Here is a 12,904-nt window from a genome sequence, read left to right as displayed (position 1 = left end):
AACGAGAGGACAGGGATATTGAAGTTAGATATGAAACTTAGGACAGAAAGCAGAAACAACTGTTTATTCAGAGGGATTTGAATCTGTGCAACGCACTAGCAGAATTAGTGAGCGAAGCAGAAACCATATCAAATTGGATGGATGAACAAAAGGAGGATAAGGAATTAGGTAAAACAAGCTGGGCACACAGGATTACTTCTTGGGGATAGGCACTAAGACAGATTGGTTGGGCCACATGGCCTGGTTCCATGTTATAATTCCTCAGTGGTTTTATGAGGCATAGTACCCGTACGCAGCATACCAGCATCTGAAGAGAAACCATCACTCTCTGTGGACATCCATTCCTTCTCATTCACCGTTGGCTGAGCTTCCTGCTTCTGCTTCTTATTGCTGGCTTTCTGCACTTTGACTCCAACAGCCCTTCTCTTTTGCTGAATACCGGGTTTCTTTTTAATGACAGAGTTAGCCTTCTGAACCGCTTTGTTTTTTGAAAAAGTAGCTTTACTACTTGGTAAACCATCTTCTTCTCCCGATTCCATTTTCAAGGCTGTAATTGAAAATAAAGTTGGCGTCTTCAATTATTATATTAGAAAGCTTGTGTCCACATGCACTTTCTGTCTACAAAACTCTAATTCCTGTTGCCATGTTTCATCAGACTTTTGTGCCAACTTTCCCCATTATAAATTCACAATGGGAAACTGCATATGTAATCCTGTCACACTGTACTTAAGTCCTCTCACTAGCCATTAAATTGAGGTATAGTCTTTCCCTCTCCTGCCTGTACTGTAAAGATGCTCCCTTATTCCCACCAACTCTACTTTTCGATATGCCTATAAAACTTTCAATGCAACTATCAATAATAACAGAAAATCAAAGTATTTATGTATAAAATTAGGGGCACAACTGTTGTCAATTTTATATGTTTGATTTTTCCTCAGAGAAATGCAGAGATGACCCTAGTTTCTAAGTGGGCAACAGGTTCATTTACAGTGCTTTGAAGTATCCCTGCAATCACAAAATGTCTGTATTCTTGCTCATCCCTGCTCTAGCTTCTAGTATTTTCTAGCGGCTCTGTTTATTTTAGCTTTGAGTCATCACCCAGGCTTAACCAATCAAGCAAAGTGAACATAGGTCAGTCACCAGACTCTCACAATCAATCACAGAAGAATTGAACACTACAACAACATGATTTTTAAAATGGGAACTAAATTCCACCTGCATGTCCATCACCCCATCCTCTAATCCTGCTTCACCTGAGGACTACTTGACTCCCAATTTATGTAATGCCACAGGAGATTGCCTAATAAAACTGAATAATTTAAAAACATGCGCCTCAAGAAAATGATCTAACCTATCAGCCTACGCCAGAGATTTGTGGCAGGTAAAAGTCTTGTGAAAGAGTCTCATTTTCCCATGTTTTCAAAGAGCAATTCTAGGTAGCCTAAGTTCTTCAGCATCTTGATAAAAAGGATTGTGTGCATAGGTGACCTAGATTTAAAATTAAGCTCCTGTCATCTGTAAATTTGTCCTAGAATGAGTGTTTCAAAGTCATAGAATTACTCCAATGTGTGAGTACGGGACAAAACCCAGATAAGTAGTTTGTGACCAGAACAATTTAAAAGTACCAATCAGGGCACAATATTGACCAATGATTGGTTAATTCTTGCACTTGTATTAAACATGGCACTCTAGTGTTAGTAACTATTCACAGGGGTGGGGAGGATGAGATTCATCCCAATAAGCTTAATTTTAAAACGTGTGTGGAAGGGAGGAAGAATGTATGTGTTTTCATCGCTTCCCTTTGTTTTGTTTCTATATAAATGCCATTCACTTCTCCAGTCCTTGTAATTATTAACTTGCCTGTGCTCTCAGGTGTTGTCAAACCTGCTGTGAATTTCTAGCATTTCTGTATCTGTTTCAGATTTCCAATTTTAAAAAAAATCATGAGGTGAGTGCACGTTGTTTTATGACTCGTGGACGCCATTACATTTCTGAAACTCGAGACCTAGTTCCACGTCTTCTAGCAGCACACTTACCCTTTTCAGAAGTTGCTGCAATATGTTTTGCTCTATCCTGGCTGTGTGGTATTGAGGCAGTCTTTGCTTTTCCCAGTCGCTTCTGAATCTTGCCAGGCAGGGCTGATGTTTTGCCCCTAAAAGGACTGGTGTTGGCTGATTTCAGGATGGCCGCCGTGTGCGATTTACTTGCAGCTTTGCCCAGTACTTTCTGCTTTGGCCTCGAGCTGTACTTTCCCAATTTAGACGTGAGGCTGGTTTGAGGGGTGTCCTTTTTTGCCCTTGGTTTAATCTGAAAGAAATCCATGTTATGTGTGAGATTAAAAGATGCTACCATTTATTTACGTTGATGTATGTTCCTAGCGTCTACTTCGAGAACCGTTTCGTTACTGCAACACCAAAGTCTATCTCGGGCCAATGTTCCAATTTGCCAACAGTACCCCTGAAAGCTAACTGGTTCCTTCCCAAAACTGTAATGTTAAAACAGTTTGAAAGGTTGAATCTACCTGTTAAAATTATTCCTCCCATTTTATGCTGCCTGAATGCTGTTATCAAATGAATTCCTCCGCTGGGCTTCTCGCCCATGAAAGCATTACTTGATGGGCCCTAAGTCCATGAGGTGTCTGAAATATTTCCTGAAGAAAACACAAGTGTTCTGATGTGTAGAACATAGAATGAGAAAGGCCTTTCCACATTCCTCCACCCATCTCTATTGAGAAAAGAGGCACATGATGCAGGAAGCAGAATTGACGGGGGAAAGACATGAGCTACACACCCCCTACAAGCAAAGATAGCCTAAGCAGGAAAAAACTCCAGGACCTGATGGTCACAGAAGGTGAGTTCATAACGTGGCCAAGCAGGATGATTGTCTGCCTGTAAACCCTTCCAACGTGCCTGATGGCAGGCGGTGAGAGTGGGGAGAGTTTCCTGGTCAGCTACACAGCAGAGAGCAATGGCAAACCACTTTGCCAAGCATAATCACGGACCAATCCAATGGAAGTCCACGGCTACCAATGCCCTCTTAGGGCTTGGTACCTGAAGGAGGATAGGCTGAAATGGAATCCGGCAACACAACAGTTCTGCCCCCATCCTTCATCCTGTTTGCCCCACCTGATTTATTCACACTGGCTGCAACTGTGTTGTTCCCACAACAACTTTTGTCAGTTTCCATTTAATACAGCGATAGCGTATCCTGCCTGGGAACACTGTCAGATGCACTCTCCTCAGTATGGCTTCCAGAGCTCACGAATGGTAAATGATGTCTCTAAAGCTGCAGGTTTGTTTCAACTTTTAAAATAAATTTCTACCTTGGAATGTAAATTTTCCTAAAAGTCTCAACAGAAGAACTTGCTGTCACAGCAAAATAGTTTTTCCTCTAATATCCTCCCCTCTTCCTTTTGAAAGTGCCAACTTGTGAAAGAAAGAAAGTCTTGTATTAAGTAATGCCTTTCACAACCTCTGTCTGCTCCCGAAGTGCTTTACTTTTGAGGTGGAATCTCTGTTGTAATGTAGGAGGCAGCGTGGGTGCTGTCCACCATCCAAGTGACTATGTATACACCATGAAAAAGACCATTGGTAGACATGACCGTTAGAGTGGGAAGCAGGGAGACGTCAATACCCAGCTCAGTCCGGTCGGTCTTTGCTTGATGTTCAGATGCGCGTTCATCCCAGTAGGAGTCATGGGGTAGTGATGAGGTGTGAATTCACTGGCTGATTTCTCCCTCCCTATCTGAGGATGCTGAACTTTATTGTAGCACTGCTATCACCAGCCACGAGCTGAGATCAGCCAACTCAGCAGCGGGTAGGGAATGAAGTTGGAGGAATATGGCATGTCAGCAAGGTTCAGCTTCATCCATACAGAACTTTTTCTTTATTAACTGAGCCATCAGAAGAAAATAGTCCAAACATGAGACACATTTGTTTGTTACACCATCAAGATTGGTTTACTGACCTCTGACCCAGTCTTATTGCCGCCATATTCCTGTTCCTTGCTCTCCCTCCCGGGAAGTTTGCACTTCTTCTTCTTGGGCTCCCCTTCATTCCTCAGTTCCTCACAGAGGAGGCTCAGGCCTGTCCTGATGGATCTAGAAATACACAAAGAAAAGGCCACCTTCAGTGCTCTGCATTATCGAAGCGATTACTGTAACAAACACATCCTGACAGGCCCACTTGGCCTCGCTGAGCAAGACCCAGCTTGATGTGGTAATCTCTGAATCACCAATTAAACTAGATCACCATTAGACTATTCACTGCTGCTTTCGAATAGTTCATAGATAGATTTCTACTCCGAGTCATTCAGCATCAAGTTTCTAATTGACCACTGGGACATTAACGCTGAGGAATTTTCCATTTTGAGAATGAGGTACATTTTCCATTGACTTCTTTCTCCCCTGCCCTGCAACCCACCCCATTTCACAAAAGTACATTGATGGATATTAAAAGACAATGAGAAAAATGTGCAGAACAGATGGTAACAACTCCACTTTCCATACATTTCAATCCCCTTTACACTGAAAGAACAGATTCAATTCAAGGTCAGGTTAATTGTGATGACAAAAATGCTCTCTCAGCATTTGCACTCACCTCTGCTCTCGAGTCAGTTCATGCACCGGGCAGTATTAAATTACCATCCTGATGCATGTGTTGCAGTTTTCTTTGAAGCAGAAAGTGACAATAGATCAGAGGAAATAACTATGGTGATTTGCTACTAACATTTTTTACTGCAGGCCCATTGTAAAAACCTTGTACGCAGTAGTTTTGGAGCATAAACAATTTTGAACTGATGTCGGGGACGTGGGAGCAGTCAGAGTATAATCAGGAAAGTCAAACCTGACCTGTTTGCTCATCCTCTGTAACTGTTTCCTCACACTGACAGACTGCCGAAGGATCCTCAGCATTGCTGGTGGAACCTGAGATTTGCTGCTTTTGCAGTGAAACCATAGCTACATGATCTCATCTGGATTCGATCAGAACAATCTCATATAGGGATAGCAGCCAACATGCCCGAAAAAAAAAAAATCTACTTTTTCAAGATTTGGGTAGGTAAGGTCAAGGAACTGAAATGTGACCTCTTGTTATTTTGATGTTGCGTTTCAACTTTCCATCTGTTTGCTATTTGGCTCATAATTTTGTTAAAACTCCTGTTCATTCGCATCTGCTTTTTGAGCATTTTCGTAGCAAGGTTAATACACAGATTGGAAATGTCAGTGATCACACAGGAGTAAGAAAACAGTGAAGCAAATCTCAATCACTGGGTAATGGGGGGGTGGGGGGGGAGAAGGCCTTTTTCTGGTGCTAGTAATCAGTGAGCATTTCTCTTGGGGCCCACAACGCCCAGTTATTACTGTTGTGGGAAAAACTATCTACGCTGGGGATACTGTGAACAAAAGCCGATGTGCATGCCCACGTTTTTAAATCCCTTGCCTACAGGCTCTTGTTCGATCTGCAGCCGGAAGAAATGTAAATCCTCTTGTACTCCAAAAAACAAAAATGTGCACAAAATGCTCTGCTTCGGAGTAAGTCATCTAAGTTCCAACTGTTGTTGTACTGATTCAGTTAACAGTGGCAGTGATAGGAGCTCCTATTTTAGGTGAGGGTGTATAAAATTAGCTCGCCTTTTCTAAAAATTCATCGAATGCTCGCAGAAGCAGGTCCGGATAGCCAGTTCATTTGCAAAAACACTTATTCCACACATTTTGTGCTGATGCACAGCTGTGTTATTTTAGTGGCGTTGCAATGCTTTTACATAACACACAGGGTATACGGCACAAAAACAGGCCATTCAGCCCAACCAGTCCATGCCCTTCTCCTCCCCTCTTTCTCATATGCTTATCTAGCTCCTCCTTAAACGCATCTGTGATATTCACTTCCACCACTCGCTGTGATAGCGAGTTCCACATTCCCACCAATATTTGGGTAAAGAAGTTTCTTCTGAATTCCCCATTGGGTTTCTTGGTGACAACAGTATCTTATATGGATGGTATCAGGCTATGCATTTCCCCATAAGTGGAAACACTCTCTCTGTACCCACTCAATCAAAATATGTCATAGGCCAGGGATTTTACGGCCTCTCCCGCCTGGCAGGATATTACAGTCCCGCTGAACTGCACGGAGATTTAAATGGCTCACCGCATCCACCAGGGGGTGACATGCTGCGGGGGGGCCGTAAAACTCTGGCCATAATTTTAAACACCTCGCTTAAGCGACCTGTCAGCCTTCTTTTTCCAGCCTGTTCATCCTTTCTGATATGTCTACCCACACATATCCAGTATCATCCTTGTAAATCTTCTCTGCACTCTCTCCTGTGTCTCTACATCCTTTTTATATGGCGACCAGAACTGCACGCAGTACTCTATGTGTGGTCTAACCACGGTTCCGTAAACGGTTTAGCAAAACTTCCCTACTTTTCAGTTCCATCCCACTAGAAATAAATCCTGGTGCTTGGCCTTCCTAACCTGTGGCGCGACCTTTAGGGGCTGGTGTATTTGTACTTCAAGATCCCCAGGTAGACTAGTACAGTGTAGCTTCAATCTAAGTTAAGCGGAGTATGTCAGATCACTGTAAGTATATAGTCTGTTACAAATCAGATGCCAAGTGCATTTCAAAACACTACCAGCATTTTCTTTAAATTGTTAATCTTCCCACCGCCAACAAACAGTAAATTAACTTGCTGGCGTTTAGTGGCATAGCTGAATTGGCATTTGGATGCCGGGTAGCAGGGCTCTGTATTGCATTTTCCGCAAGTAGGGGATGGTTTAGAGCTGTCATTGTAAGATGGGCTGCCAGCCCCATAAGATCGAACCACCACAATGTCATATTTGTGGTAATAGAGACGTTTGAGAAATAGACCAAATATATATTGAGCCAATCAGAATCAGCTCACCCCATTTACTCAACTGAGGCAGTTTGTAAGTGGCAGGTTTTCAGTGCAGAAAACATTTCAAGAACATTGATGTTCATAATTACATGACACGGAAAGGATTGAATACGTTGCATAGAATGGTTAGATAACAATATGCTTCATTATTTTAAACCCTCGCTTGAGTTGTCAAAGGAACTGGCAAACTCCTTGATTCGAGGTTCAATTTTCTGAGCCCTTCTTTCAATCAAACATCACCTACTGCTCTTTAGGGCAAATTATTGCTTAACTAAATCCCTGCTCGGAACAACAAAAGAGAAATTGTCTCCATAATTTTAACTTTTATTTATTTAATTTAGTGCCTGAGTAGCCTGTAATCTGATTCTGAATGAAATGGGTCATGATCCTGGGTTCAAATTGCACAGTCAGCATTGGTTCTGTTAGCAAATCTCACATGACTGCTCTTACACTGACCTTAAGGCCTGTTGCCCTTTCCTGACCTTAGAGCCAAGTGTCACCAATGTCCTAAATTGCTCATGCATGAGAGGGAAGGAGACCCCTGTTCAACTACACGAGCACCAATAGAACTCAACAGAATTAACTTCATATGGTTAGCATAACAAAAGTGGAAAGTTTAATGGGTAAGAAACTGCAGTGCAACCTTTGCATCTTGTCAAGTTCCATTTAATCTGAATAAATTCTTTTGTTTAAGAATAGTCTATTCTTTCCAGTCTCACGCTTTGAAATAAATAGTTCTAAACTCCTGGGCATACTGCTGACTGTACAACTTTTGACTCTTCTCTAAACCATACATAAATTATACCCGTGGAATAAACCCTCATTTATTTTGAATATCTGTATTGTATTTACAATATGCAATTAGAAACTTAAGATGTACATCATTTATATTGGATGTTTGGTCTCTGCCATGAGTAATGAGATGTTGAGTTGACCTAATTAAATGGATAGTTCAGTGAGAATGGGGACCAGTTATCAGTTGACTAAGTATTTTATAGACTCAAGAAAACATTACTCATAAGTGAAAAGCGGCCTTCTGTGTCTAAATGGAGCAGACTTTCCAGATTTGGTTTGGGTGAAAATTCTGTGGACTTGAACGTGGATTTATCTAGCCAGGTGTGCAAATACATGGTGTAGATTAAATTGAATGCGATTCAGCATTTTACAGTTTTCATCAAATTCCAACAATGGCAATAGGATGGAAGAACCCTGAATTTTGTTTTACATTCAGGTGGTATCATCGCCCTTTTGAAGGTGCTCAATTCTGGGACAAGCAGACACTGCTCCAAAAGTTCTATTTCCATGAATGCCATCAGTAGCTGACAGGAAAGCTCTGGCTTCCGCTATAACGTCTGCCAAGAGACTGTGTCCATGCAATTGGTATTTTAGAAACTTCAATTTTTTGCAGTCCAGAAGTTAAAATGGCAGCATTATTTCACTAATTCTGCCTCTTCAGATCCTGTTTGGAAACTTAAAAAAAAATGACAGCTCCGTCAAGCATAAAAATGCTCCTTATTTCAGATTGCTGACATGTCTACAGCATGTTCAGGAAACCTTTCAGATTACTGTGCCAGTACAGCGTCATGCAGTTCATGTATTCACATTGCTTATGGCTGCTACAGTGTATACTGCAAATGATCTTAACTTTCAGTATTTGGCATCACACTTCGTGCTTTGGATTACATAATGCAAACTGTGCCAACAGTCAAATAGAGATGTTATCACTGTGTCACTAGCAAGTGAAATCAGATATTTAAATGTTTAAGATTGTGGGCCCTAGGTTCACTTCAGCTAATGCCAGCATCAGGCAACAGACTGATGATATTAATGTGCGGAGTATTAAAACATATGATTAGAGATCATAATTGGATCAGGGAGGGGGAGGTGAGATAAATGTATTCCTAAAAATGGGAGCCAAAACACACTCATTCAACTTTTCAGTATACTCTTGGAGAACAGACCCACGCCTAACAGTGTTTAGGAAAGTTAAATTCATAATAAACCAGCTGAGATTCTTGCCTTTTAGTTACTCTAGTTTCCAGATTACCTGCAAATGTTGAAAGGCCACCTGTGGGAATATGGCTGGATGGTGTGATGGTCCTGTATGGTTGGTGTTACAGTGCACTAGAATCTAAATCTGGTGGGAAGGAAGGTGATTCAAAAACAGTGTCTGCTCACAAGCCAACATGCTCAGCATTGAGGCACTAATCACTCAAAACCAGCTCCACCGGGGCAGGACATGTAGTTTGCATGTCTGACCCCAGTCTCCTGAAGCAACTGCTCTACCTGGTACTCAGTCATGGCAGGAGACTCCCAAGAGGACAGCGGAACCACTTTAGGGTGGCCCTCAAAGTATCCCTGAAGAGGTCAAACATACTCACGGGAGTACCTGGCTTGTGACCAACCAAAATGGAGGAGGTTCATTCTGGAAGGCACCAAACACATCGAGTGACTTTGTTGGGAAAATGAAGTCAAGGCCCTGGAAAGAGCACACAAATCTCCACACACCTCATCTGTCTGACCAATCAAGCACCGCCTGTTCCACACACAGCAGAGCCTGCAGATCGTACACTGGACTCATCAGCCATCTCAGAACCCAACAAGTCATCCTTGGTCCCAAGGGACTGCCTAAGAAGGAGAAGAAGCACTCTGACCTGTGACATTAACTAATGTGTTGGCTCCTGTCTTGCATTCCTCAAAGGATGAATTCCTAATCTCAATTACAGTGCTAAATGGAGGCCAAGTGCATCCGCCCAGGGAGAGGAGAGCTACCCTGGGCTATATTTGTATACCTCCCTTGTGGGACTCATAACCTTTGGCTGGAGTGTAGACAATAGAAAAGGGGGAGAGAGTAAAATACCTTCTTGCCCCTCCCCAAGATTGCATACATTGCTTTAGTTTACCTACAACAACCTATTTTACCTGCAATTAATTATAACATTTTATTAATAGACTTGGTGTTTAATGTAGGTGATGGGGGTTTTGCCTGCCAGCTCTCTAGCTGGCGAGGGCCCACATCGCCTCTTTTTGGAAGCCCCCCCACCCCCGGCCACATTAAATGCTAATCAGGCACTTAACTGGACAGTGGTGGCCATTCCCTGTGAACAAGGACCCCAGGGATGGAAGTCCCGCCCACCATCATTGCTTGGCAGGGCCACCGGGGAGGCTGTGGTTGCCACCCATAATGGACCCACCCCAGGCCCAGGATTGCCGAGGGACCCAGGCCACCGGCGAGAGATGGCAAGAGGGTGATTGTGGGGTGGGGGGTCATGGGGGTAGGGAAGGTCCGCAGGAAGGGCAGCAGAGTTGCTTTAAGTGGGCCCTCCCCCAACCCCCCTTCCCAATGTTAGGTTCCTCTTCAAAGGCACTCAGTGCCAGATCGCGGGAACTCCCTGGAAGCCCATAAGCAAGCCCGACAGGGTTCGCTTTTCGGGTTTCCTGCATGGCGAGTGCCCCACCCGTCATTTGTGAAGAGCAGAGTTGGTGGGATGAGGGCTTTAAGTGGGTATTAATTGGGTGGGAAGGCAGCTCACAATCCCTCCCACCACGGCCCTAATCGGGGCAGAGGTGAGAAGGTGGCAAGGTCCCCACCCGCCATCCTCTTGCCTGATTAAATGCAACCCCCACCACCAAACTTGCTACGGGAGAGGGCATTAAACTCGGACCGAGGTTTTTGCTTTTACTGCTCTCTCAGTGCTCCATCTGTCATGGATAAACTTGCTTACATCTGCTGCACACAGATATATAGATCTTTCACTCCATGTCAACCTGGCCAGTAAAATCTCACTGCTGAGAAAAATGTACATAAAATGTTTACATGATGAAAGAATACGCTGTTGGCTGGACTTGAAATCGTTAAGGATACTTCATTACTTCACTGCACAACTGTAAGTCATGAGTTACTGCGTTTGAATGTGCTCAGCCTGTATCTGCACCCAAAATCTCTCCCTTAATGAGCGATTTAGAGCTGCTGTGAGCGTGAAACTTTCTGTAAATGGTTTGTAAGTAGGTGCATGCTACATGTTGAGTAGAAGTCAGATTATTATCAGGTAACTAAGGCCATTTAATGATTGCATTTAATATGCAGAACAATTGATAAGTACAGGCATTAATTAAAATTTACAGAAATTCTAAAACTGAAGACAGTTCCAGACTGTAGTGCACAAGGAGAAGTGCTTTGACAAATTTTCTGCACAACAACATGTGTCATGTTCCCTTCCAAACCCAGATCCCACCTGGAGGCAAGCTAATAAAACAATGGGGAGCAGAGATGGGGGATTTTTAAAGGGAACAGAATGTGTGCTGTTACCAAGGAGTTGATTCATGTGATTCCCCCGGGGCTCTGACTGAATTAAGTCTGATATTCATACACACACTGGGAACTCTTAATCATTTTGTGCAAAGGAGTGGGTACTGTTGACAGACATTGCCCTTTAATATGGTGGGTCATGTGTAAAATATTCTCTTGCATTTCCTGCCTACATGTTAGTCAACAATAATAGTCAAAATAGTCAAGTGAAAGTGAGCTCCCATCAGCTGAACTGAGACCAGCTCAGTTGACTTATCCTCTCCACCCACTTGCTGCTGCTCGAAGAATGCCTATGGGAGAGAGAGAGAGAGAAGCAGCGGCATTTTAAGGATCTGGAGTGGATTACGAGGCAGCCACACATTGAGGGATTGAAAAGATGCCACAAAAATTGACAGGGCAGCTCAGCTGGTTTATGAAACCCACCTTCAACCTCAAAATATTTTACTACTTTGGAACGTATTCCAGATTGTGTACCTCCGTGTGCTCCATACAAACGTTATGATTTATTATCTTTTCCAGTTCCACCTTTAATAATGCCAATAGTTGTGGAGGAGAGTCAATTTTGCTTGTGTGGATTGTAATTAAGCTAAATGTGATATTGTGCAACCTTGCTGTGTAAAAAGTGATAATGGGATCTAGTCACAGTCTTGTTTGTAGCATGAAAGCAGCATTTTAAACGCTATGTTCGAAAATGTGGCAATATGTTAAATTGAAATAAAAAAGGTACATTGTTACCGGGTCAATGTTCAATCTATGTTTTGACCATAGCTGTTCATAACAACTGCCAAAGCTCTGCCTAATAGCCTGTGCATTTCTTGTCTGCACACATACATAATCTGCTGGTTTACAAAAAATCCCACTACTAGGTTTGCTTTTAAAAAATTGAAAGGCAAGAACCATCTAACTCCTTCACGTTCACTGCTGATTGTCTTTTTTGCATAATGTTGCTTAAACAAAAGGCTGACTTCCAGCTTTGCACCCTGGGTGGTAATCTGGCAAGGTGGACCACCTGCCCCTTGGACAACTCCGTCCACTGCTTGCAATAGGATGAAAATCAGCCGACTCCTATAATGACCGAATGACCTGCTCTGCCATGTTTACTGCCCAGTGAAGTTGAGAATTACCCTCAACGAGTGCTGAATTGGTGTTACTGGATAAACTAATCTGAAGAAAATGTTTGCATTTATAAAGTGCCTTGTCATGTGTGAAATATGCTAAAAACACTTTAAAACCAATCGATCACTTTTGAGTTTAGTTAATCTTATCATGTAGGCTTAAAGCACAGCCAATTTGCATAGCAAGGCCACAAAAAACAAAGGAGGGAATGACCAAATAATCTGGTCACGGCACCAGCTAAAATTCCCCCTCCTTTCTTCAAATAGTGTATGGCACCTTAAGTCTACCTGAGCAAGATGACAGCACCTTGGGTTCACATTTCTTTCAAATAACATCACCTTCATCAATGCAACACTTCCTCAGTCCTGCAGTGAAGGATCCCCCCCCAGGTAATCTGTTCAAATTTATTGTGTGAATCCAGATCCTCTGACCCACAGATGGGTATGCTACTGACTGAGATGAGAAGCTGAATGAATACATGAATGGAAAGCTAGGATCACGAGTGTGCCACTCTAGACGAATCAATCACCCACTGGTAATATTTAAGACTTCTCCATAAAGTGCAGTTCAGGAACTTCTTTCAGCTCA

The 12,904-nt window shown here is 42.8% G+C and overlaps 1 protein-coding gene across 1 annotated transcript in view; it reads right to left on the bottom strand.

The window, feature by feature from the left end:
• Positions 1-12,904, bottom strand: part of bahcc1b (BAH domain and coiled-coil containing 1b) — a 247,453-nt gene that overhangs the window by 56,707 nt on the left and 177,842 nt on the right. The window contains exons 15-17 of the mRNA XM_078571020.1: positions 3,967-4,099; positions 2,037-2,307; positions 302-547 (exon numbers count right to left, since the gene is read on the bottom strand). Coding sequence (XP_078427146.1) covers positions 302-547; positions 2,037-2,307; positions 3,967-4,099 — 650 coding nt within the window. The remainder of the gene's footprint in view (positions 1-301; positions 548-2,036; positions 2,308-3,966; positions 4,100-12,904) is intronic.

Source organism: Cetorhinus maximus, chromosome 24 (assembly GCF_964194155.1).
Source record: "Cetorhinus maximus chromosome 24, sCetMax3.hap1.1, whole genome shotgun sequence".
Lineage (NCBI taxonomy): Eukaryota > Metazoa > Chordata > Chondrichthyes > Lamniformes > Cetorhinidae > Cetorhinus > Cetorhinus maximus.
This window is presented reverse-complemented; position numbering and strand designations above follow the sequence as displayed.